General features: G+C 44.3%; 1 protein-coding gene across 14 annotated transcripts; it reads right to left on the bottom strand.

Moving 5' to 3' along the window:
* Positions 1 to 26,094, bottom strand: TPM1 (tropomyosin 1; the record flags this gene model as incomplete). Of its 14 annotated transcripts, XM_084241133.1 has the most annotated exons (11): positions 4,551 to 4,708; positions 6,132 to 6,210; positions 7,628 to 7,697; positions 7,965 to 8,027; positions 8,984 to 9,059; positions 9,318 to 9,388; positions 10,541 to 10,658; positions 12,991 to 13,124; positions 24,734 to 24,859; positions 25,059 to 25,184; positions 25,981 to 26,094. In XM_084241133.1, the coding sequence occupies 11 exons, from the start codon at positions 26,092 to 26,094 to the stop codon at positions 4,705 to 4,707; spliced, it is 981 nt and encodes a 326-aa protein (XP_084097259.1). The 14 variants fall into 14 exon arrangements, with proteins under 14 accessions (XP_084097253.1, XP_084097266.1, XP_084097263.1 ...); XM_084241127.1 differs by lacking the exons at positions 4,551 to 4,708; positions 6,132 to 6,210; positions 8,984 to 9,059 and adding exons at positions 1 to 83; positions 8,457 to 8,532; XM_084241135.1 differs by lacking the exons at positions 4,551 to 4,708; positions 25,059 to 25,184 and adding an exon at positions 50 to 83.
* Between the last annotated feature and the right edge of the window lie 1,061 nt (positions 26,095 to 27,155).

The raw sequence follows: 27,155 nt of genomic DNA, 5'->3' as shown, positions 1-27,155 counted from the left end.
TCACATGTTGTTTAACTCCAGTAAAGTCTGATCCAGCATCTGATGCATACTAAGGTTTTCTTCTTTGGCATGAGCCACTTTCTCTGTGGTGGGATTAGAAAATTAAGTCATGAATAGCTGCGCTTTGGACACAATGGTGATTTGTACATTTAGGCAGGCAAACATCAATCACAAACAGGACGAGATGATTAGAACTAGGCATGCTTATAGGACATTACTCATTTCCAGACAGGGACCTATGAAGGGGGAGGATGCCTTTGACCTGAAGGAAATACAGGCACAGCAGGTTGGGGGGGTACCTTCCCCAAAATTCCACTCTGAGAATAAAATGCAGGTGAAGTTTGGGGAAGGTTCGCTGGTCCTGTGCTGTGGAAACAGGGAGAGATGCTCACAGCACTAAAGTTAATAAGAGCAGACATTTCCGAGTCACAGGCAGTTAAAAGGTCTGGAAGTTGTGCTGTAACTAACATAATCTCACAGAAAACAAAGATGATGTAAATAGGGTTTCTGTCAACTGTTTAAATTATTTATTTGTTACACATTTAAAAAAAAATCAACGTTTCATGCACACGTCAGTAGGACATTCTTTTACTATTCTTAGTGTTCTATTTATTCTGAGCATGACCAGATTCCAACACCATTAGACTTAATAAAAGCATACCTTTCAGATACTCAGGGACTTCTTACATGAGCTCCTGTTTTCAAAAGCTATTTTACCCAAGCATAGGTATATTTATTCATATTTTCAAACATTGTATCGGCTATTAAGAAGTCAGAAATATGAATATGTAATAGGAATATATATATTATATATAACACACCCTATATATATAATATATATATATATATATAGTTATACACATACACACCCCTCTGCTTTGGCATTCTAACTTAAAGCAGGACTCAGCTCTCTGTAGGAAATAAAAAACAGTTTTTGGTCCTCACTCTGCATCAAACAATAGGACCTGCAATTGCAAACAGGAGTGCTGAACTGATTGTTATATTTATCCATCAACATATGTAATTTTACCATAAAAGCTGTTTTGGAATTAAAGACAACTAGATTATTCCAGATATAAGAAGGAAATGCAGGCAAGGCTGGCCTTTCAGCTGATTCTTTTCATATACACTTCTGCAGAAAGCAATGGTTTTCAAGCCTATTCATTGAAGGTATGAACAGTCTGAGATTTCCTACCCACAAGTTCCATTCCTACAATTCAGCCCAAGTTCTTCCCCACTTAAGTTTAATCCTCATTCAGGGCCAGCTTTAGTTGGTTAGTTAGGCGGCGGTTTTGCTCAAGTTGCTGGTAGAGTTGATCTGTACAGGTCAGCAAGCAGGTTAGCAGAAGAGAAGAGGTAGAAGGAGAGAGGTTAGCCAGACTTGGAGACAGGGAGTTAACAGAGAACACAGAGGTACCTCAGGCACTGGTCACTTGCTGAGTAGTTCACTCTCCCTCTATAGTCAACTATCCTATGCCCAGGAAGGGTGACCAGGGAAAGGCTGACTTAGTGAGTGGGAATTTCTCTCTTGAGAGAGGAGGGGACAGGGTAGTAGAGGAGAGGGGATGTTCCTTTTACACGTCACTACACTCACCGTGTAAACTGAGCTGAATGCAGTTTTTGACAATAACTAGAGCGAGGGCTGAACGCAGGCCCAGCAATCCTTGTAGGGCTCAACTTGCCCACCTACGACTCACAGGGTTAGGATTTCCTTTCGGTGGTACCAAGCAGGGTCTACTTATGCTGCATTAGCATTTTTTGAAATGTAGAGCTAAACTCCCCATCCTTCCTGTAATCACCATGATACAGTGTGCAAATTCTGAACCCTCATCTAGCTTTGATACTGGTGTGTTACTCTCTTCACAGTATAAGATAACAAGCATTTATCTTCATTCAAAAGTGATTTAGAATTTATTTGCTTACTTCTTGAAGTGGATGGCATTCATGTTTAGTGCTAGCTGGATATAAAATCTCGAACTTCACTGTATATACATTTATACAGTGATATATATGTGTATGTCTGCATATACATGTGTGTCTATACAGACACACACATACACCTTTACATACTGGCATTTGCTCAGACAGTAAAGAAGTCAACTTTAAGTCAGTAAGTATCTGATTGTCCAGGGAATGCCCCCAATAATGACAAGGACCTGATATCCAATGGGGAAATCTCATGGATTCATAGTTGTTTTGAATGATAGTGATAACCTGGGTACAGAAGTTCTGCTTCGCGATTTTGAAAAGCTGCCAGTTCTTCCCCTAGGGAACATGTCCAGCCTCTGGTCTCTCAGTTGCTTGGTAACTTTAGTCATTCCTATTTTAACTCTCATAAATGATAGCAGATGGGAAGATGGTACATTCATGTTTTCTAGCTTTAACTATCTGCTAACTCATCCTCTTTGCTCATCCAAATTTCCTGAATATTCAAAAGCCCAGTCAAATATCATCTCCTCCAATAGCTCCCAGTCAGAATTATCCTCCCTCATTAGCCCTTTAGTACGACGCTAGTTCAGACTCCCTCAGCCATTTTCCCACAAGATGAACAGTTCGAGTGCAAAGAACATCCTCACTACCTACCATAGTGTCGTGTTACAACTTATGGTTGGGGGCGAAATGTAAACCCTACTATTACAGTCACACTAGCATGTTGAACGATGGCCACAGAGGGTCAATGTGCAGGCAGCCCAAATGACAGTTGTCCCCACCACATCCCCCTTTTGATGTGTTCCACTTCAGCTGCCAGGAAACTGGTATGGCAGGGACCAGACATATAAATATTTGGAAGTACTTTCCCTCCTGTTCTACCTCCCAGATGTGTGGGGCCTCTAGTGCCCAGACTCAGAAATGCTTTTGATTTGGTCCAACTGAGGATCCCGCTGCAGCTCCAGTTATGGCCTGGATCTCTGAACTGGAAGCCTGGGTTCCAACAATTTCTTGATAAACTCAACTTGCTATTTATCTTCGTGTCCCTATGCCTTCTTGGGTTATTCCAGATATGGCTTCCCAATTCATTAGTTTCCCATTTCCTTCATAGAATGTACTTCTAGAAAGTGTGAAAGGCTCTGGGTTTCCGAAAACTGTTGTGTCTCCAGAATTAACTGAACATCTTTTGTTCAGCAGAACATCAAACTTGTCATTTTGTCTATGGGAAGAAGCAAGATTACTCAGAGAAGGACCCACTTCTATTACTCTGAATTTAAAGTAGAACAAGGCAGAAATCATGGCCAAAAAATAGGTTCAAGATGACTTAGGAAAAGAAAAATAGGAAATCATAGAAGTCTTTTTACTCTGAAGGGAGAGACATTGTCCAGATTCTAAATTTAAGAATCTCATGCTCTACCAACTGAGCGAGCCGGGCACCCTCGGATTCTAAATTTAAAAACCGTTACTATGCTATACAAACACAATTCGTAGCCCTTTAAAAGGAGTATTCTCCCTCTGCTTTGATCTCTGTGGAATTATTGACAGTTTCAGTGTGTTCAAATTTATTCGAGTATAGTGCTATATAAACCCTCTTAGGCTAACAAAACCTACACACAAAACAGACAGAAATCACCACACTTAAAACACAGGAGAAAGAGAGCCAGAAAGTTAAGAGAAATGATGGAAATCAAGAAACAAAAGTCTTCATAATTTTTGAAGTTCTAATTTTGCAATGTTTAAAAAAAAAATCACTTAATTGCTATTTCTGATGTGAAAAAGTGAAACCCAATTAAAATAGAACTGCATTCTGCACAATTTCCACCACCTTCCTTTTAACGAAAAAAAAAAAAAATCAACCTGAATGGCTATACTTAAAAATATCCACATATGAGAAAAAAACAGAAAACACCAGCATTTAACCTAAAGATTATTTGTGTACAATAAATTTCAACTTGGACATAGTGATCATATTTAGAAAACCTGAGATGTCATTTTATGATCAAAATGAAGGAGACTGCGTATACTCCTATTTGTAGTACGTAAGTATAAACAAAACCTTTAACTGTTCTGTTATGAAAGGAAGAACATCAGTAACTTCCACTTAGGTTGTTGACTTCAAGTTGTTTTTCACCTTTCCCAATATAGAAATTCCTAACAACATGGGATGGTTATGGAGCCCCCTTCCTCATGAGTCTTTCATTAGTTAACCACGCCCTCTAATGCAGAGTGATCTAAAAGTCAACACCCAGGGCTCAATCACACCCCACATAAAAAACCTCTGGCCGAGGTTCTCAACCCAGGCTACATATCAGAACCACTGTAATTCCTGAAAGAACACAGTACCAGGCCTCACTCTGAGCTTTGGAATCTAAACTCTGAGAAGGACCCACGCATGAGCGCTTTTTTAAAGCTCTACTAGAAACTATTGCTTCAGAAACTCTTGATATCAATAATACTCAAAATGGAGGGAAAAAAAAAAAGCAGCAGCCAAAAAATTAACCCTCATATGTATGAAGCAGATTTGTAGTTTTATTCAGTGTTGAAATGAAAATGTCAATAAATAAGAAGTAAAAAGAAGAGCAAACAGAAATGGCATACACAGTGTTTATTTTACACTGAAATGAAGAGTTTCTGTACAATAGAAAGCACAGTGGGTATCTGGCAGGATGCCACAGAAAGGACCAGGGCCAGGTGGAGAACAGACAAACTGCAGAGCTCAGAGAGGTGAGGCATCCAGCTTGATGAGGGGTCTTGGGAGAAGTGAAGCAAAGAAATTTATCTGCATGAAGAGAAAAGGTGGGAGAAAGAAAAAAAGTGGTATAATGGACAAAAGGAAAACCAAACTGACAGGTGAGAGCAACACTTGGAACACAGGTGAAAAGCAGACATGCGAAACTCCCACAAGCCGCCCCCGAGGGAGGACATCTATTTTCGCTCATCAGAGCCCAGACCCCTCCTTTTAGGTCAGGGTCACTATCAAGAAAACCCATGAACAGAACTGAACACTAAATTTTAAGCTAAACCCACTTCTCAGAATATTTACTCCTACTTGATGCTCAAAGTTTTCCCCACAGAATCACCACACTGGAGCATTGGAAAAGACCTTAGAGACAGATGATCCATTCATCCCCTTATTTACTAATGAGTGAAGAGATGATGGAATGCTCTCTAGTTTCTATGGTGACATCATGTCTCTAAGGTTAATGTGGAGATTCTATGACCTGTATGATAGCAGGCACACACCACACTCTTCAAGCTACCTTTTTTCTGCCTGGGTCAAGGTAGAAAAGGTGGGCCTTGAAGATGAACTTTCCAGAGTACATGGAATTCACTGCCATATTGTTAGAATGAAGAGAGCCCTCTGGGGAACATTCCAGGTTAGAATTTAGGGTCAGAGTAAGTTTTAGTGTTTAGGTTTGGTTAGTAATACATAAATTAGTTCTCTATGCTCAAGGTCCTCAAGAATAAGACTATCTACTCCAACTTTTGCTGCCCCACAGCGATAAAAGCTGAGTCATTTACTCCCAAACTCTTATCGCACACTCTGTGTTTTATTTCCCATTTCTTTGACACAGGTTGTGGTGTGTATGGTGGGTATTTTAAATTCTTTTATGTAAACACAGAGAATGAAAGGCTTGAGGGTTGACAGAAGGTTCATTACTCTCTAAAATTCTTAAAAATGAGGAAGAGATGGTCTTTTACGGCACTATTCTTTAGCTTATATTGGGTCAATTTTCCTTTCCTCAGATTCTCAATAACCTGACACTTCTGGGGTTCTTACATTTGTATCTTTTACAAAAATGATATTTCATTTACTTGAGATGTAGGAAAACAAATTTGACTTTTCTTGGGAAGTTCCCGCACAGCTGCATGGCCTTCTAATTTTACTTGAGCCTACTTTAGTTTCCTGAAAGGATAGTGCTCAAGTCAGATTCCAGTTCATTGTTTGGTGGGAACAACTGAATTCAGATTATGAAATAAATGGATTCTGAAAGGAAAATTGTGTGTATAAAACAGACTCAATCTTCTGGCTTTCATATTAGTAGAAAGTGGAAGAAACAATAACTACCCTAGATCACGCCAAAAAGAGTGAACAGAAAGGCGTAAAAGTGGAAGCTCTGAAGGCACAGAGGAAGCAGCGTGAATTTATCATATTAGCAGGAGGGCACGGATGTGAGCAGGCAGGGTGGATGAACATTTACATGGAAGTCATGTCGTTGAGAGCGTGGTCCAGCTCCTCGCTGATGGCTTTGTACTTCAGTTTCTGAGCGTACAGCTCGTCTATGACCAGGAAGTGGAAGGCAGAGGTGCAAGGACATGGAGAGTGATCAAGAGATGGAGGGTGAGTGAGGGTGGCATGGGCACCATCCCAACACAGCAGCAAGAAAAGGGCAATGCATGAAGGAATTGGTGCCGCAGCAGGTGGCCAATGCAGGAGGCGTGCGTTTTGTTTTTAAATGAATTGAAACAAAAACAAAAAGACAAAACCCATTAGAAAATAAAACAAGAAAGACTCAATGTGAAAATCATAACAAATATGGTAGGTATATCAGTAAACCACGTTAAACCCTAAACAAAACTACAGCGGCTGTCCCCTGGGTGGGTAAAAGAACATCTTCCTTTCCTAGAGCTATATTTTAATTACTCTAAAGTAATCAGTCACCTGCAAGTATAAACAGTGGAAAAGAAATCCAAAGGTAATGTTTGGAAGAACAATTTGCGACTATAGCCTGTAATCCTTACCTGGCTCCACCTTTAAGCCACTGACTTCCTGACCCAACTGTAGACCACGGGGATGTTATAGAGTGCCATTTAAACTACTCCTGCAGTCTTCCCGCTCAAGTTGCCCTGTTTCCGGGTCAAGAAGCTTGAACATCAAGGAGACCCACACTATTTATGGTGGTGCTATGACAAGCCTGCAGTTTAGTTTTTGACTAATGAAGGTTTCCCTTTGCTGCACTCTGGCAGATTGTTTTGCAACCATTTGTCATTCCTCTTCTGCACTAGCCTGGTTATCATCTGCACAGACTACCAGTTCTTTTTCTGGCTCCTCCTACCTTTGCTGTATCTATTTTATGATTTTTCCCCCCCCAGAGCTGACCCTTCACAAGCCTCAGAGCTCAACATTTAGGATTTCTGTGAGACAGAACGTGTGTTACTAAAACAAGACCTAAGTATGTTAAGGGAGAAATGTTTAAGTATAATCTCAAAACATAGTCACCTATGCCCCTCTCAGGATACAGAGCATTTGCGAAGACAGTAACTTAAAAAATCCCCAAACCCTTACATTCAATTCGTATTTGAAGAAGATAGGTTGTGTCTAAAAACAAAACCACATTATTCTTACAACTAGGAGGTTATCACTAGAGATAGAAAATACACTATAGTTATTCTCACCTACAACTAGCTCATCCAAAAGGAAAAATTAACCTGCACACATCTGAAGAGAATGAAAGCAAGCTGGATGACTGGTTATAAAAAGAGATGTGCCCGGTCTGGTGGCTAACCATCACCTGTGAGCAGAAGACTCAGGTCCAAAAATTTAAGACCCATAGAATGAAAACCCCAAAGGACAGATAGGAAGAATGTGCCAGGGCAAAGAAGTAAATCAGGGTGGATGCATTTGGATTGGAAAATCATTTTGCCAGGTCAGTACTCAACCATAAGGATTAAATTAAAAACAAACTTAAGATCTTACCTTCTAAGTCATCAATGCTTTTCTCCAATTTAGTTACTGACCTCTCGGCAAACTCAGCCCGAGTCTCAGCCTGTAATGATTCAATTTATTTCAATCAAAATTGGGAGCTACAATTATAGGGGAATTTACAGAATAAAAAGCAGAGCACCCACAAAATGGGTCTGAAACTACCTCTCAGTCTGTCACTACAGCAAGAGATGGAAGCTAGCACAACACATGAACTCCAGGACCACCTGAATATTCCTGACTTGGACCATCACTACTTGAAAAAGCCTGACCAGTTTCATAAAAACAAACATTTAAAATCCATCGGCTTCATCCAAAACACTTATATTACCTCCTTCAGTTTGTCAGAAAGGGCCTTGATCTCTTCCTCATATTTGTCTTCTTTCTGCGAGTACTGTAATTAGAAAGAACGGTCCAGATGTCAGGCCACAGCTTACTCTATACTCATGTCTTAGCGCTGGCCCAACCCATAGATGTTGAGGATCTCTTAGGAGGTAATGGAGACTCTGATATCAAATGGCATACTATAATATATTCTCTGTTTTCTTGCCTATTGTTTTACATGGGATCAGAACAAGGTAACTATCTTGTTTTAATTGGTTTAAATTAAAGTGTTACAGATGATTCACAACTCAACATAAAATATATTTTCTGTTAAAAAAAACAAAGCAATCAGTCAGTTATCGAATAACCACCAGCAAATCACCTTGAAAAATGTGGAGCTAAAATGCCTATTGTTTTCATCAGCATTGTTTTCTCTCAGAAGAGAAAAAAGTGAGCTCTTAAAAGGTGCCTTTTTCCCCACACCACACTCTTGGCATACCTTCTCAGCCTGAGCCTCCAGTGACTTCAAGTTGTTCGTCACAGTTTTCAATTCTTCTTCAAGCTCGGCACATTTGCTAATGTTTTCGATCAGAGGCAGAAAGGGTGGGAGACAAGCCAAAGGAAGAGGAGAGAAAAAGGAGAGGGATGGGAAAAAGTGAAAACTGAGTTCTAGAGAACAAAGGGCTGCCTAAAGTAGCCAAATTGTCAAGTTTTAAGAAGCTCAATTTTGCCATGGACACTACCCCCTTCTCTTTGCAACAGCAGAAAGCAGGGTGACAAAATCCGACAACTTGGAAGGGTAACAAAATGCAACAATTTGGCTTCTTTTTTGGCTGCACCAAAGAGCATATATGAAGGAAAAACAAAGGAGTATAAAGGACCCAAAGAAAGCACTTAAAGCAAGATATAAGATAGCAGAGGGTGTAGTGAAGGTGCAGTCATTAACCAATGAACCAGTAGGCATTGGAAGCTGAAAGACATCTGGGTTGCAGTTAAACCTAAAAACCACACATGAGCCATCAGTACCTTATCCTCTGCAGCCATTAATGCTTTCAAGGTCTGATCCATTATTCTTAATTGTTCTTCCAGCTGTCGAACTTGGCTGTTAGTGGACACAGGAAATGCACAAGGCCATTCTCAAAATCAGTGTGCAGGTAAGGCATGCAGTGATACACGCATTCATACACAGAAACCCCATATAAGTCCTCTGTGTTCCAGACTCTTGGCTCATCCATATCGAATGAGCACATAAGGAGCCTGAAGCTGAAATAGGTAAATGTGCAGCTGCCAGAAGGTCATGCTGTTTAGTCACTGCTCTGCAGCACCCCACACACAGCGTCCTGGTGTTGGGCCCACTTACCTTTCTGAGAGCTCAGCCCTCTCCTCTGCACGCTCCAGGTCACTCTCAATGATGACCAGCTTACGGGCCACCTGCAGCAGGCCAAACACAATACATATGCACCATGGAGCTTGTAAGTTTTTAGTGGAGGGTGTGGGGGTGGGGGTTAGATCTAGTAGGCCCTAGGAGTTCTTGTCTACAAACAAGATGCCCCTCTTTCCCACAGAATGGAGAGAAGCAGTTCTTCATCTAGGTTTTAATCTGCCAGTTACACTTAGCCACACAAGTGCAGTGCCAATGGAGAGACCAGGGGCTTCTGCTCATAAAGACCTAGGATACTTCCTTAGGAGTGGGCTGGCTCTGACACAGGTGAAGACTATAATTACACTGTAGTCACACCAAAGTGTACAAAGGGGGAGAGAGATGAAATTTACAATCTCAAAAACTACAGTATGATAAAACATGATGCATTTTATATGGAAAAGGTGGCGGCTGCCAGGAACATGAAAAAATTCCTAAGAACTCCATCAACTTAGAGCTCTGTAGCTCAACCTCCTTCTCATGGAGATTAAAAATTCCAATACAAATAGCAAAAGAAGTTAACATGAATAAGTAGGTGAGATGACTAATGAAGTCAATCTGTATTTAGTGGAAGAAACTGACAGAGGGATCTCTGAAGCATTTTAAAATTAGTGGGCACAGCAAACTCTCAAGATGATAAAATAATAAAATAAAAAATCCCCATAGGTTCACAAGTGAATCAACGCCTGATCATGGCCCATGCAAACACCTGATGAAAATAGAGCCAACATGATTTAAAATTTTAGTTTTTCCCTAATGTATCATAGCAATCCTGAAAAGGCTGATTCACCTGTGAACCTGTGTTGATAATGGGATTCTACCACCTTGAGGAGAGAGAGTGGAAAAGGCTGCCACATCGACGGAGCAGCTGCATGGTGACTGCCTGAACTGGATTGTGCCAGGTGATTCACATTGGGAAGAAGGGCCTTCTGGGTGAGTGCCTCCTGGCCAGAGTTCTTTGTCCTTATCTTCAGGTCTTTCTGAAGGCTATTGATTGGTCTGGGATAAAGGCCTGGGATCCCCAGCAGAATCAAAATAAAAACAATTTTCTGCTTAAGGAGATCGTTTCACTGAAGAAATTAAGGCTGCACACTATTCCCTTTATCCACCCACCCAAGGTCACTGCTGGGGAGTTCAAGGGGCTTTGGGCCCCAGAATCTGACCTCTTCATACTTGCGGTCGGCATCTTCAGCAATGTGCTTGGCTTCTTTCAGCTGGATCTCCTGAATTTCCATTTTTTCCTCATCCTTTTGGGCTCGACTCTCAATGACTTTCATGCCTCTGAAAATGAAGACAAGCATGAAAAATCAAGATTTAGAATTGACCTTCACATACCCCCGTCCAGTGGGGGTGAGGGGGTGTGCTTGCACTGCAGTGGTTTGTGTGGCTAAGTGTAACTGGCAGAGTAAAATAGAGCACAGAGTTATTTTTTTTTTTTTTTTTTTGCCCCAAACCATGAAGCAAGACTTTCCAGAGCTGAAGGCAGAGAAAGAATACACTTCTCTTTGTTCATTGTCAAGAAAATCTCATACTTTTGATACTGATGAAAATGGCCAGGCATCTAATGGTAAATGAAAGGTACCATGTCAGGATCGTGTTGCAACCTGGGAGGTGTAAGATCAGGAAAAGCCAACAAGCTCTACTTGCTATAGATATAAAATGAAATTTTCTTCCCTTTCCTGATGGGATGCTTCAGCTTGAAGATGGATGAAAGAACAAAAGCAGTCACAAAACATCAGATTAAACCATATGAAATTGCTGATATTTGACCATTTTAGAACTTCAAAAGTGGCAGTTCATATGGATAAACCTCACACTTTAGAAAGAAGCTATGGGTTTTAATGAACTCTCTCAGAGGTGCTTAGAAGCAGGAGTGACACCATCTTCTATACTGATATGTATATGAGAGTACTAAGGCAAGGTCCTATATTATGGAAAATAACCTGCTATATCATGGATTTGTGGGATAAAAAGTCATGTTAAAATTGGATTTAATTATCAACATCTAAGTAGATTATAAGAGATCTAAGCCTTTTTTTTTTTTTTTTTGGAAGCACTACTACATGTTTTAGGAGAAAACATGTTTTGGCTAGTTTTGGCTTAGCCATGAACTCACTATGAGACTGGCAGGCCATGTCAGAGTCCTAGTTTTCTCATATGTAAACCCAGGGGGTTAGAGTAAATGGCCTCCAACTTTCTTTTTACTCCAAAGTCTATCTAACTTTATCACATTGCCTTTTAGGTTTTCTAACAAGTGTATTTCGGGAAGAAGTCCGTCACAAAACCACTGGTATGTGTGCACTGTACAAGATGATGAGTCATCTCAAAGAATTCCAAAACTCTTGGCTAGAAAAGAAACAATAAACAGAAGTAAATAATGGGCTGAAAACTTCAGCTCAAAGCTTTAATCCTAATGTCTGAAATCACTCTTTTTTTTTTAATTTTTTTTTTTTTTTAATAGAGGCATGTTTTCTTTCTTTCTTTATTTGTTTGTTTGTTTTGTTTATACATGCACTGGGTACAGTCAGAAGCGCGGGAGGGTGAGAGAATTCACCAGAGCCAGAGCAGGGAGCAGAGCAGGCAGAAGGACCGAGGTACACTGCTGAGGGGAGCAGCGGGCGGCAGGAGAGGTCTGCGCGCCATGTGGGACCCTCCTCCGGTGGCCGGGAAGCAGCCGGGGATCGAACCGGCGCCGCAGAGGCCGCGGGCAGCTTCGCAACCCAGCGCTCAACCGCTGCGCCACCGGGGAGGCCCTGTCTGAAATCACTCTTTACCCATGGTAGCAAGGAGTAGAAACTCACTTCAAAGATGGACAAATGGAAACAATGATTGACTGCATTCACCTGCCTCATCAGTGCACAGATATACACACTAGTTTGTGATCCCTCAAATAAAAGAACTCTCTCTAGTCTCCTCGAGTCTTTCCTGAAGTGCCTCTACATAGTATGAACAGTTGAGTGTGGGAGAAAAAGTATTCCAGAACACACATAGCTAGTTATCCTAGTCAATGTTAGTCATGATTTTCCTTTATTACCACAAAGCCCCAACTTGGAAAAATGAGTTAGGCAAAGCCAGGTTACAAGGGGAGTGGGCTAAGAATACATGAGTATCTTACTGTACTACGTAAGTGTGTGTCTTATCAGCATTATTGAGTCCAACATGTTTTTACAAATCCTGTTTCTGTTTTATCTATGTTTCCTTTTCTACTTATATGACAATGAGCATCCATAGTTCCTTTACCCAGATCCTAAGTCTCTTTCCTATACCTTTAAAAAAATGCATAATTGCTCTGTGGTCAGCAGGAATGGAAGAATGAAATAAACAAACAAACAAATAAATAAATAAATATCTCCCTATAAGTGCTCTTTGCATGGTAAGCTCACTATGAAGGCAGGAACAGATTGTCTTTGTAATCTTGGGGTTTCCAACAGTACTTTGCACAATAGGTCATCCACTAATTTTAAATGAACAAAACTAATAAAGTCATACCGAGGATAAACAGAGGAAATGATCCCACTGAGAGACTACAAAATTCTCAAACTGCAAAATCAGAGAAGCCCTGTTCCACCAGGAGGGTCTGTGCTAGAAGGCGGAATGGATGAGGCATCCTCACCTCTCACTCTCATCTGCCGCTTTCTCAGCCTCCTCCAGCTTCTGCAAAGCTGTTGCCAGACGCTCCTGGGCACGATCCAGCTCTTCCTCAACCAGCTGGATGCGTCTGTTCAGAGAAGCTACGTCAGCTTCAGCCTAGGCAGAGAGTGAAAGGCATTTCAGAGTTGGAGAAAAAGCGAGGGTGGTGCCTTCCAGAAGTGGCTGAGACTAAAACACTAGTATCTGATAGAAGCCTGGGCCCTGTGGTGTGGGACCCTGATGTACATTATAAGCACGGGTCAACTGCGGCATTCCCGGATACATTCATTTATGTGTGAATGTCCGCATTATAGAAATCCACAAACCCAAGTGTCATCGGACAGATGCAACATGAACAGATGCTCTCTCACTTGGTTCCTTTCTTCCATTTTCAACACACTGGCTTTACCTGAACCATTAAAAGGAGCTTCGGTACAGCCACCTCACTCGCTGGGGGCCCACGCTGTGGAGACACAGACTCACCCAGTCTCAGTCCCCTAAAACAATAGCTGTACAGCCAGCCAGAAATTGGACTCAGAAGTCTCAATTCTCTTCCATCCTGGCCACTTTCTCAAAAGGGTCTCATAGAGGAACTAAAATTATTTTAAATTTCAGCAGCTGTAAAATAAGTATCATACAGAGACACAACAAAATCCAGTAACAACTTCCCCACCCCCCTTTCAGGTATCCCTTTAGAATAACGAATCACACTGTAATAGGGCCAAGACAAAATTCCCAAGTGTTTTTGACATAAACCTATTGGAATGAAAAGTCAAGGTTGCTACAAGAAAAGTTTCAAACTCCTGAGGAGAAAAGCAGTACAGATACAGTTTTTATTTGGTATCTATTTCTGAAACAAGATGTTCCTTTCTTGGAAATGCCATGGTTACTTACTGTTAAAACACTTGTTACTACAAGCTTCAGAATACTGTTAAGACTATAATGGCTCATTATATACACTTGCAGTGGTGGCTATTTAAGAAGTAAAGATGTAATTTACTAATCAGGTACTATATCCTCATCTACACTGAATGCATACTTTTTATGGGAGGATGGGGTTTTCAGGCAGGACACTTGGGAGTATTTTAAAAATATATAGCTCCTTAGGGGCCTATGCTAGTTGGTTTCTGTCTCTATCTACATTCTTGTCATCTTTACTCATCTGTAATCTTCTTCAGTGCAGGGAATCACAGTTCTTTGCACAGAATATGGGATCTATTTATCGGAATAAATGTCTACTTAATGAACAAAAGCAACTTTCTTAGGCCCACGATATACAGTTTGAAATGCACACAGTTTGAAAGAAGCTGGGATTGCAATTAAGTCTTTGAATCAAAGAAATACAAGAACACTCAGCTCTTTGCTCATCTAGATTTGTAAGATTGTTAATGCCAAATTTTGTCTGGGAAAGAGGGGTGATTAGGGCATCTCTAACCCTAGTGAAGGACTCTATAAAAGCATCCAATACACTTTCATCACATCAAAAATTAACTATGTAGTAATAACTGGCTCAGAAAAGCAGGGAGCAGTGGGGAAAGGGAAATGAATCCAAGGAGAACAGCATACAACCACAGCGGCCCAAAAAGTAAACGATTATCAGCACAGTGTTAGTCATGGGCTGTGCAAAGTCTGACTAGTCAGTCATGGCTGTAGCTTTTTTGGAGAAGAGGTGAGAGGGTAATAGGGATTACACATTTCTTAAGTGTTCTTTTAAAGTCTTTAGCTGTATTTTAAAAACTGGAAGGAGGTATACGTTAAGGGTATATACTTTTGGGTCAGGTCAGCTTTTGTTACTTTTCTATATTTTCCATTTCCAATAAAATTCTATTCCTTTTGCGAATGGGGAAAATCAAGAAAGTTAAAAATGAAGAGCAAAAACAAAACCACCCCTCAAACCACCACCACCACCAACAACAAATAATACATTCTTAGTAGAACGTCTAGTTCATATACTCAAAAGTATTTTCTTCTTTTCCCCCTTACCTTATTGTTTTTCAATATGAAGGCAAATATCCTTGTTGCAAACCACAGAAATGTCAACATTTTCAAAGTCTTTTGTAGGCATCACAATCTAAGTCCCCTGCTCTGCATTCAATCTGGGCCCCAACCTTGAGGACTTTGTGCTCACAGAAAGGAAACTATTTATGCTCTGGGTAAAGAATCTTTCAGGTCCTCACTTTTCTACATAGCTGGGGCACCAGAGAGTAAGGATACAGCATCTATGCTGGTTTCTGTCTCTGCACATAAGATCTCCTTACCTGAGAGGCCTCTCCATCAATACATCTTCCCTTATTGCACCCTTTTGTTCTGGATACTGCTTTACAAATGTCACTGTAGCTCTTGCCCCCAGAGCAATTTGTAGAACCTTAGTCTTCCTGATGTTAGAGGTTGTGTCCTATAGGAATATCAGCTAATACCATGTCACATGGGGTCCATAGGCAATGACCAGGGAGGGAGATCTATTTCTAGAAGCCAGAATAGGGGCACACAGAGAGCAGAGCTGCAGGTGGTCCACAAAATGGGATCTCAGTTGTTTAGCTGGAAGGGTTCCTAGGATCATCCAGCAGCTCCCTCAGCTGACTAGGTATCAGAACATACGAGATGTGTATTAAAAGTACTTTCCAGCCCCATCCCTAGAGATTCTGATTTAGGAGGTCAGACGTAGACATATTCTACATCTCTACCCTCCCTGCTCCACCTCCCACAGAAGTTGGCAAATCCTGGGAAACACTTTTGTAGCTCTTCATTTAAAAGAAAATAGGAAGGAGGGATTTTTGACTGGGAGGGGTGAAGTACATTCAGGTCACACAGCCGTCAGTGGGAGATGAGACTCAAATCCAAGTCCCCTGGTTCTTCATGGGCTGACCCTCCTCATTTCTCCTGCAACTTCATGGAAACTCTGGACTTGGTGGTTCTCACCCTGGAGATGTTCTCTCTTCTGACACCTAAGTAAGAGGTTCTCTAGAGTAATCCCCACCTCCACTCCTCAAGGGAAAGAAAAGCTTCCTGCATAACTTGGACTAGGAGAACAGTTACTGTATTGAACATCATCCACTAAACAAGTCCTCTCAATTACCCTTTGAAACTCGTCATGGCATAAAATGGAAAACTTCATAAAGTAACACAATGGGAAAGAGTTCACACCAGGACAGAGTGTTTGCTCTCAATCCCAGAAGTCAGATTTTGAAGAGGAAGAGGCAAAGATGCTGTGAGATTACAGCCCTACCTATGGGGGCATATTTAGCTCCATGTAATCTTCCCCTGGGAAAATTCTCAACTCCCATAGGCTTCTTTGGTGCTATCTTACTGGTCTGATTGCAAATTTGTTTGGTTCCCTAGAATTCACAATATGTTTACTTCCCTAAACTAATTAAGGTCATCTCTTTTTTTTTTTACTTTTTGAATTATGCCCTGTGTTCAAAAGAAGGACATCGCTCACCTTCTCTAGACTGTTTCTGGCATGTGATCTGAGTTTTGAGGGTTAGGTAGATCATCTCTAAAGTTCCTTTCATCGTTGCACCTGGGCAGTCTACTTAAGACAACCTGCAGCTGCCTCATCAGTGCAAGCTCATAGCCATGTGACCAGCTATTAAAATGCAGATGTAAATAACAAGGCATTTAGGGAAGGGTCAAGATCTCAGGGGCAAATTATTTCCAGCCTGGAAATTGACCTTAGTGTACCAGGTTGGCTTCTTCTAATAACAGCCCAAGTGGTTACACTGCAGGACAAAGCTGCAGTTTAGGATACTAGTTTCTTTAATTCAAAAGTACTCTTCATCCCAATATGCAGTGAGCTACTTAGAAAGCAGACTGCTTTATTCAGCAAAGGTTACTAATGTCTTTCTGCAGATTTGTTGGAGCCACTAGATACTCTCTACTTGTGAGATGCTTAGAATTATACATACTTGCCCTGTCACCTTATATCCCCAAAGTGCTATCCCCCATCCCAGATGTGCTACACAGATTAAGAGCATGCATTCTTCAACATAGCAAAATATCTCCAAATCAGATCTGAAAGAAAACTTTTACAAGGCCTAAATTTTTTTGAAATCCAGATGTTTTGGCCAATACAATGAAAAAGATGAAAAACAGCAATGGACTTTGGCTTAACAAAGGTATTTCAATAAGACAATTAAGGAGAAATGCTGGTAGGAGAATATGCTATTGTAAAAATTAATTCTCTAGAATATGTTTTTAAAATCGTGCCTGGACCAGAGTGAAACATGGGATGATCAAAGGTCACATTTCTGTATTTCATGCAAACTGTAGCTTTACAGAGGTTTCACCCAACTGCTGTGTAAGATCAAGTGACTACAGCCAAGTTAAACTTCTGCCCTTATATGGTAAGGAAAGGAAAAAAAAACACTGATGACTTTAAGGGGCACTCCCATGGATAACAGATAAACACAACCTCCACTCTCTGTGCCAAAGCCTATAATTTATGAGGCATATTTGTATAATGAGGGAGAATGGACACAAACAGGGCACTGCAGAGCCATTGTCCTGCCCAGATAAGAAAGCAGAAATTGAGAGTATATATTCTAGTTACTGTCACCCTGGGGGTGCCACTGTGAGCACAAAAGGCACTCAGTTTCCTGGCTTCAGAAATATTTACCAACATTAAAGAGAGAAAGGGTTAGGAATTTTTGTAAATTGGTTATTTACCATGCTTTAATAAAGTTACCAATTAAGAACCTACAAGATTGTCCTTGCTTGCTGGTTACTACCCAAAAAGAAGGAAGGAGGACTATCTCCTCCTTGTTACCTTTTTTCCTTTGAAAATGACAAAAAACAACAACAAAAAACCCCCACAAAAATAAAACCCTAGTGCGTCACAAGACCTAGAGTCAACCCATCCAGCAAAGTAGCCTCATTCCAACATTTGAAGTACTCACACACCTTGGAAAACAAACCAGAAATAAGGAATAGCTGCTTTTCCCAAGGTTAGTGCAGATATAACAATGCCAATTAACTACAGCCTGTCGGGACCTTTGAGAATCTGAATTTAGGGCCGACTCTCCAGTGAAATAAATTTTTGCAGTAGCGTATGGCTTTTTCCCTAAACCTTTATCTTTGCTGTTAAGAGAAACTATGACTTCTAGGGTAACTCTCAGCTATGTCTGACAACTACCAAGAAACCACCTTAAATTAGCTGCCTTTAAGCTCCAATTTCAGAAATTAGGAACAACTATCTGAGAAATTCGCTGTAATGGTCTGACCCAGACCTCAAGTTGCTGTCTGTGCCCAGTCATTTGGGAGTTTCCAAAAATTACTTAAACTTGAAACCATTTAAACCAGTTTTAATATAAAGCTCAAAAAGAATGAAAACACCCTCTTCAGCTAACCAGCTCAGGAAAAGGACTTTTAAAAATGATGCACAAAGGAGAAGGTGAGTATAAAAGTACCATCATCTCTCTTCATAAAATGTATCTTTCTTATCTAATATCAATCACCAGTCACGGAGTCAAAATGTTCTCCTATATTGGACAAGGTATTCCTTTTCTTAGCAGGGTAAGGGAAGTTCTACTGACTTCTCCCATTAAAGCCACTTCAACCCACCAAACATTCCTTCCAGTATGCCCACATCCTCTTTCTATTCTAAGATTAAAATATATATATTAAAAGCATTCACACTGAGTGTTTTAAGATGCAGAGAAATTGTTATAGGACAGGGAGAGGGGCAAGGTTTGCGGGGTTTGGGCTGCCCCTCTCCCTGTCCTATAACAAAATAAGCAGGCCATTCCATAGGTGGTGAGTAGGAGCGATGAATGGTTTTAGTACTGGAAGGCAGTTGATTCTGTCATGCCAACCACCATTTTAATTTCTTTACACACACTCACTCCATTCACCCTCCCAACAGGTTTGCACTATTATTACCCACATTCTACAATAAGAGACCTCAGGAGTTGAGAAGTTGGGTAATTTGTCCAAGGTTTCACAGGCAGGAAGTAGTGCAAGTCAGGATTAAATCCTGATAGTCTGGGTCAAGAGTTCTTCTTTTCACCTATCATGTTCTATCAATTTTAATGGTTCAAGGGCGGCTGCTAGCCATTCAGAGAGGGAGTTAGAATTAACTTATCACCTAGTCAAATTTAGAGACATCCACAGAATCTCTGCCGATTTGTCCACTACAGAAAATTACCTTATGCTTATTGATTCCTGACTCCTGTCTGTATTTAATGTAAATTTTCCTCTGATCAGGTCTTCCTCTTAAGAGAACCTTTTTCCTTCTGAGTATTTTATCCAAAACAGGTCTGGAGGTGTCTGCAGCCTGGTATGCCGCCATCACTCTTAATCAACATGATTTACTCAACTCAGAATAGGCCTCTATTACGATAATATGAGCACTTTATCACTCGTCATAAAATTCCCAGGGTGTTTTGAGTATTCTGATTTAAAACACACACATTCAAAATCAACAAATAGCAAATGCCCGACCTACTCTGCAACCCTGTTCCTGTTTACTGGATACATTTTCCTTAGGGGTAAGGAAGGAAGCCAGGTATATGCAACATGGGGGAGGGGAAGCTGGCAAGCATATACCCAATAATCGTTGACACCTAGCCAACTTTTCCCAAGAGCTGGTAACAAAGGAACATCTATCAGCATAAGAGAACTTGGGAGAAGGGGCAGTTAAGGAAAGGTAAGGGTAAAAGGGTCGTAGAGTATGTAAGTCTATAACCCGCGCTATCAATATCTCAACCACCGCGGAGAAAGAGATTTCTAGGAAACCAAGGGTCAACGCGGATGCGGGAAATGAGCACCTCTGGAGCCGAACGTTGACTAGTGCCTCAGACTTGACCTGTCCGAGCCCCTTCCCCAAAGTACGGAATTCCAACTGGAGGAACTGCTTCTCTCCCCACCCTTACGATAAATCATGCCCTGCAGCGCAAAGCGCACATCCCAGGAGACCCAGGGCAACATAAACATCCCAGAAACAGAGCCCCTGCTGGGAAAAAGCCGCTTCTAGAACCTTCTAAACACCACTCCTCTACCAGCCCTCAGAGCTTTTACTTCAGACCAACGAGATGGAGAGGAGAAAGGCCAAGGGCCCCTCCCCAGAGCCGACGCCAGCTGGCCCAGGTGCACCAGGTGCACCCCGGGGGCGTCGGGGGTCGGGGGGCTCGGAAGGCCCCTTCTGGGCCGTGGAGGGGGGTAGGCGCCTCCGGGTGGGGGTGGGTGACGGGTGGGTCCCTTACGGTCTCCCTCAGCTTCCTCTCGCAGTCCAGCTCGCGCTGCAGGCTGCCCGCGCGCTCCTCCGCGGAGTCCGCCTGCTCCTGCAGGCTCCGGATCTTCCTGCGCACGGCCTCCAGCGAGCTGCTCCCCGCCATGGCTGCGGGCGGCGGCGGGCAGGCGCGCGGGCTGCGGCTGGAGAGGGCGCCTGCTGCGTTCCCGGCGCGGCTGCTGCGGCTGCGGCTGCGGCTGCTGCTGCTGCTGCCGCGGCCGCTCTCGGGAGGACCCGGCCGCCCCGCCCAGTCCGCGCGGCGCAGCGGCGGCGCCGAGCGGCCCAGGACCAGCCCGGAAGTCGCGGCCTCCCCGGCGGCGCAGGGGAACCGCAGGCCGGAGCGCGAACGCCGGGGGCGGGACAGCCCGGCTGGGCGGGGCGCGCGCCCCGGGAATTTGCCAGCCGCGGGCGGCACCGCGCATGCTCCCGGCAGCGGGGCTGGCGGATGGGGGCGCCGCGCCGCCGCGGCACCTGGCGGGCTGGGCCCTGGCTGGAGGCAGGAAACCGCGCGAGGGATTTTACTTCACTCCTAGCGCCCCTCCCCGGCGCCGCGGTGACCCGGGGTAACGGACCTGGCTGTTCAGGGCGATGGTGCCACCTGCTGGCCGCGGGGGCGCTCCGCGCCCGAGTCCTGGATTCCCAAGCTCTGGAAGGAGAGAAGCTGAGCGAGGGGTTTGGGGCAGGAATGTGCCCCCATAACGCGGCTGTTCCTAGTGGTAAAGAAGCCCAGAACACAAGATCCTAACCACAACCACCTTCCTCTTCCCCCACTTCACAACTCACAAAGTGAAAACCTCTAACTATTGCATCGTGGTTATACCTCCTCATCTAGATGCAGCCTCTAAATTTGAATCTGGCTAAGTTCTCTTCTGGCTGTGTGACTCTGGGCAAATAACTTCACTGGGCTTCAACTGTACAAATGGGTTTAACAGTACTACTTTCCTTGTAGGGTTGCTGTGAGGATTATGAAATAATGATTAGTGATGTGATTAGTACAATACCGTGTACGTAGTCAATGCAAATGACAACTTTAGTTAATAAATTCGCAAGTTCTGTTTTTAAAGAGTCAGGACCCACACAAGCTGGGTGATCTCTGGCCTGCCAACCTCTATGGGGTTCACTTTCCTCTCCATAAATAAAACCTAGGGTCCCTTATAGTTGCCACCTTTTTTTTTAAGATTTATTTATTTATGCATATAAGAACTGGGGTACAGGCCAGAGGTTTGGGGGGTGAGAGGACTCACCAGAGACAGAATGGGGAGCAGAACAGGCAGAATGACTGAAATACACTGCTGAGGGGAGCAGTGGGGGAGACAGGAGAGGTGTGCTGCGCCATGTGGGTTTCTCCCTGGCTGGCTGGGAATCAAACTTGTACTGCAGAGGCTACAGATTGCTTCATAGTGTGGTGCTTAACCCCTTGCACCACCAGGGAGGCCCTAGTTGCCACCTTTTTTGATTTGAGATCAGTCTCTGAGATCTTCTGGAATCTGACCTATGCTGGCTGTATTAGACTACCTTGAAGAGGTACACCAAGGAAAAAGCATCTGGCTACTGATGGATGAAATCCAACGTGGACACAATCTGTCAATTCTCCCCTAGGGATGCATTTTTAGTGCCTTCTAAATCTCCCTGCTTTTCTTCCTCACTTTTCTCAAAGGTGGCCCTTCAAGTCAGTTCCTGATGTGTGGGAACAAAGAAAAAAAAGAAAACACACCTGGCAACCCCTTCCTTCTCCAAAGATGTAACAGTGAACCTGACTCATTTTCTATGGATTTTCTCACAGCCTTAACCTAGAAGCTCACAAACCCCAGCACTGGCCCTCACATCCTGTAGGTGGAGCCCGGGGCTTTGTTTCCACACAGTTGGTCTGGTCAAGGCCAGTGGTTACAACTCCCCTTAAGGAGTACAAATAGTGGGGATCAACACTGAGGGTGGGAGAACCAGGGAAACTGCTGGACTTCGCAAGTGCTTTAAGCAGCCAACTGGTGACTTAATGTCCTGCTTTTCAAACACCTGTGAAAGTTTCAGGTGAGTTCATTTTCATGATGATGTCATTATAGAAGAGTCTAGAACAGTTGTTTTTAGCTTGGCCCGCACGTTGGAATCACCAGGGTCTTTAAAAAATACTAAGACCTTGATTCCACTCCCAGGGATTCTGATTTAATTGGCTTGGGGGTGCAATCTGGGTTTTGCGTTTTAAACCCTTCCTAGGTATGGGTGAGAATCACTGATTTTGGAAGCAAAGCCAACAGGGAATAAAGACTCACACAAGCAAATAGTAGAGACACCCCATTTGTGAAAGGGGTGGGGGATCAGAGAGAAAATGGAACCATTGATCCCCTTCACCTCACTTAGATGGAATAACATTCAAAACAAAGCCATCAGTGATGGTATCTTGTGAATTACAACCCTTTAAACTAGGAAGAACTTACTTCTGGATTAGGATTTGTTAAGTGTGTTGGTAAATTAGTGGAAAAAGTTTTAGTAGTAGAAAAATGTAAAAATGTTTCACATTGCTGTGTAATGACTGAAATTTCCTAATCCCAGATGTAAGATGATTCTACCTCAGGAAGCTGACCTCTCTCCTACCGCCACCTCTCTCTGGTGACATCTGTCTCTTCCTCAAGCCTTGACTGTTTTCACTAGTTACGAATCATTCCAAATATAGTATTTCTTCAAAACTTCCTTAACAGTTTCCAAAAAACCTAAACTGTCTTAAAGGGGAAGATAATCAACATACCACACACAAAAAGTGCATGAGACAGTTTTTGATAAAATTGTGGAAGAACCAAAATACAGTCTCAAAAATTTCCCTCCCCTGCTGACCCCGCCTCTGCCATCTGACTTTAAATAGCCTCTTTTCCTTTTCTGCCCCACCTCATTCCAAGGCTCCCTTAAACAAGACTTTTCAATAAAGACATGATAGCGCTACATAGTTATAATAATTATTATTTTTTTCCTCTCTTAAGAATTGTAGTAGCATTTTTCTCCTTCTCTAGCCTTCAGTCTTTCTGGGCTATTTTCAAATTCTCTGCATTCTTTTCCTTATAAGGAATATCTCTCCTTCATCTATCAGCGGCTCTTTTGAAAAAGCTAAATAAACGTCCTGCTGGAGAATTTGGGGGAGACAGACAGCCTCCATTTAGCCATAAACTGAACAGACATCTGATCTACATTATACAAATCAGGCACAGTTATATGTATTTTTGGACTCTTTCTAAAGCCAGGTAGTTGGTAACGTAAAGGCTTTTCTGAACCTCTTTCTCTAAACCCCCTTTCTGGGAATCTTGATTTTCCCTGGAAATTTCTTTTTGTGAGATTTTTAATGTCCTATGTCTGGATTTCTCATTTCCAAAGCACACCCTGAGATTACATTTCAAGCCTCTCATGCCACAAAAGGCCTTTACTGATTTTTCCAAGACCCTCTAGCAATTTGCATTTTATTCTCAGACAAAAAAAATTCTGCCATTGCACTTGGTGGTTCAACTTCTGGACATAGCTTTCCCTGGTGCTCATACATTCTTGGATTGTTACCAACTTCCTAAGGAATTTCTTTCCTAATTGGGCCTCTAGGTTTAATTAGCTTCTAGAAGGGAATCCAACGGTGTGAAAAGAAGTTGGTCCTTTGGAAATCTAATGCTTGGCTTGACTTTACTCAGTAGCAGAGGCAAGCTCTTCAGTTAAAAAAAAAAAAGATTCCAAAGGGCAGCGTACAAAGTGCTGGTACAGTTTTTGCAGTGTGTGCATCACCCCTGAAACTATGTGGTGCTGTCAGGAGGCTGACAGGTGGGGGTGGGGTGAGCAGGAGGGGCAGGGGCAGCTAGCTCACTCTACCATATAAAGCACTGAGCTATATATAACTCCCAGCTTACTTTCTGGAGCTGGTGCCTGACTGCAGACCCAAGCAAGTGTCATCTTCCCAGGCAGGTCTTAAGGGCTGCATTAAGATTTCCCTAGTAAAAAGGGAGGCCTCAAGTGTCTCTGCATCCTGCCATCAACTCAGCCTTCTAAGCAAAAGTTGTACCATGCCATTCCTTCAATCTAGAGGACAGGCCTTTTGTATCCTGACTAGACTCACCATGGAAAACCAGGCCTTCCCATACACCAGAGCTGGGAAAAGGAAATAACATGAAGAAAACTGGGCATTCACTGTACAAACCTTGGTGATGACACCTCAGAGGTTTTCTGCCACCAGGGAGGCAAGTTTCACCTCCAGAATCCAATTTCAGCTGCTTTGTTTTCCCAGCTTCTCACCCACCCACCTCTACCCCCAAGGGTCCAGGGCAGAAAGAAGGAGAAAGAGAGAGAGGAATGGATGAAATGTAAATAAATGTGTGCAGTAGCAGTTGGAGAAGCAGCATCCAGTGCTCTGGGCCATGGCGAGGCTGTGAGGTGTTGGGCAGGAGGAGGTGATCCTCCTCTATTGCTCTCTGTCCCTGTGGTGACCCCAGAGTGGTCACCGGAGCAGGAAGCCAGGGAGGAAATGTGTGCGTGCACTTACATCGGTGGCCTTTTTCTCCGCCAGTTCCAACTTCTCCTGGGCATCTTTGAGAGCCTCGGAGTATTTGTCCAGTTCATCTTCAGTGCCCTTGAGTTTCTTTTGCAGCGACACCAGCTCATCTTCCAGCTGGGAGTTGGCCGTGGGGGAAGTGGGGTGGAGGGGGGGGGGGTGCAGCAGGCAGCGTGATCCCGCAGGGGAAGGGTGTGGGTGCACAGAACCAGGAGGACAGGGACAGCAGGAAAGAGAGGGAAAGACAGGGAGGGAGAGAAAGAGAGAGACAGAGTTAGCCATTCCTGCGCTGCACAGAGCCGCGCGCCCTGGGTACCTTGGCGGCGGTCTCATCGGCGGCCAGGAGGCTGTCCTCCGCCTTGTGCAGCTCCTCCAGCACCCGGTCCCGCTCGTCCTCCGACACCCGCAGCAGCTTCTCCTTCGCCGAGATGTCTTCCTCGAGCTGGGGGGCAGCGGCGGGCGGGCGCGGGCGGCCGGCACGGACCGGGTGTTAGACACACACACACACACACACACACACACACACAACACACACAGGCGCATGGTTGGCTGGCGTCTCTTGGTCTTGGGGGGTGGGGGGGCTCCGAGTTAGGGTCCTTAAGAAATTTCCTCTCGTCTGGAGTTGGAACCGCAAGGTGGCCCATGCCACAACCCAGCTCCCCCCAGAAGAGACTCCAGCTGAAGTCTCAGCGGGCTTAAGTTCACAATTTAGGGGTGCAGAAAACCGCCCTTTCTGGCCTTCGGGCCGTACTCTCTTCCATCCCAACTTCATTCTTATGGGGAAAAAAAAATCGTCCATTCTACCCTTCCCCCACGTCCCAGACTCTACCCCAGTCGAAGCTTCTAATCTTCTGACTTCAGTCAGAAGTCCAGAAGAACTTCTAACATTCTCTACAATTGATCCCGTGAACCACCACCCCCGCACCGCATCCAAAATTGATTCCCGATCCTGAGAATCAAGTGCCTCTCAGATGTGAATTGGCCGCGCGCGCGGGCTCTGGGAACCAGAGTAGGGAAATAAGCGTCCTCGGACAGGACAAAAAGTTAGAATAAGCCCGAGTCTTGCTCTCCCCTTTCGCCTTATGAGGCGCGCATCCCTGACCGCCCTGGGCTGGGGACGACTCCCCGAGCTCTCGGGTGAAGGGCTGGGAAGGGTGCCAGGCTTGGGTCTCCGGACTCGCGGCCCCGGGGCGGGTGGAGCGCCGGCAGCCCAGGGCGCGGGCCGGGGAGGCGCAGACCTGCTTGCTCCTGTCCTCCGCCGCCTTCTTGTCGGCCTCCGCCTGCTCGGCTCGATCCAAGGCGTTTTCCTTGTCGAGCTTCAGCATCTGCATCTTCTTCTTGATGGCGTCCATGGTGGCGGTGGCGCGGGGCCCTGGGGCTGCGGCGGCGGGAGCTGCTCGGGGAACGTGCGGGGCGGCTGCTGAGCCGGAGTGCGAGCGCGAAGCTGTCTGCTGCTCCCAGATATGTACTCTCCCAAGGGGGCGACCGCATTCCTCAAGACAGCCAATACTTTTTTGGAAAAGCTTTTTTCTCCTGCCCCCTTTCCCCCTCAGTTCCCTCCGCCCCTTACCCCCTCCCCGCTCCTCCTGCTCCTCCCGCGGGGCCGCTCGCCCATTCGCTGCGCCGCCGGCCTCCCCTTGACGGTGGATATGCCTATATATGGGGACCCGAGCAGCCGCGGTGGCTGCGGGGCGAGGCCGCCCAGTTCCCAAACCTGCGCGCCAGGGAGAGGGCGCAGCGGTCTCGCTAGGGCCGTGGCGCAAATCCCTGCCCTCTGCCCTCGGCTCTCCCTTCTACCAGAGCCCCTTGCCCAGCCATTAGTGTTCCCAGCCGGGAAGACACTGGAGGCCAGAACAGCAGGGCAGGCAGTGGGAGCGCGTCACCTACCTGAGGTCCCCGGTCCCCAGCAGTCGCAGCACTAGGCGCTCCAGACTGCGCGCACCCGCACCCGCCCAGCACTTCCCCCGCGGCTTAGTGTGTTAAGTGTCATCCCCGGAGCTTGCGTTCAGAAACTCAAGTGAAGCTGAATTAGAGGACTGGGAAGACCTGGAGCCCACCCCTGAGACTTCCTCTGCTGTTGGGGTCAGAATGCCCCCGAATGGGCTAGCTGTGTACCCCTGCCCCAGGGGAGGGACTGTCAGATACTTTAAGGACACAGGACCCAGTTAGAGTATTTTTGCATGTGCTTGTGTACGTTGCCCTTGCAAAGGGAAGGGTAGGACCTGTGTGTTGGAGGCTAGGTGGGTGGATGAGAATTTAAGGGGAAAGAACATTTAATTTAGACTCAGGCAACTTGGTTTTTGGTCTCTATCAGCAGCAGCTGTGTGAGTTTACAAGTAACTGCAGTTTCCTTATCTTTAAATCTGGTGGTCAATGATCCCTGAGGTTCCCCCAGATCTAACTTTTAAAATCA

This window comes from Talpa europaea, assembly GCF_964194135.1.
Source record: "Talpa europaea genome assembly, chromosome: 8".
Classification (NCBI taxonomy): Eukaryota; Metazoa; Chordata; class Mammalia; order Eulipotyphla; family Talpidae; genus Talpa; species Talpa europaea.
The sequence above is the reverse complement of the archived record's forward strand: the minus strand, read 5'-3'. Positions and strand labels throughout refer to the sequence as shown.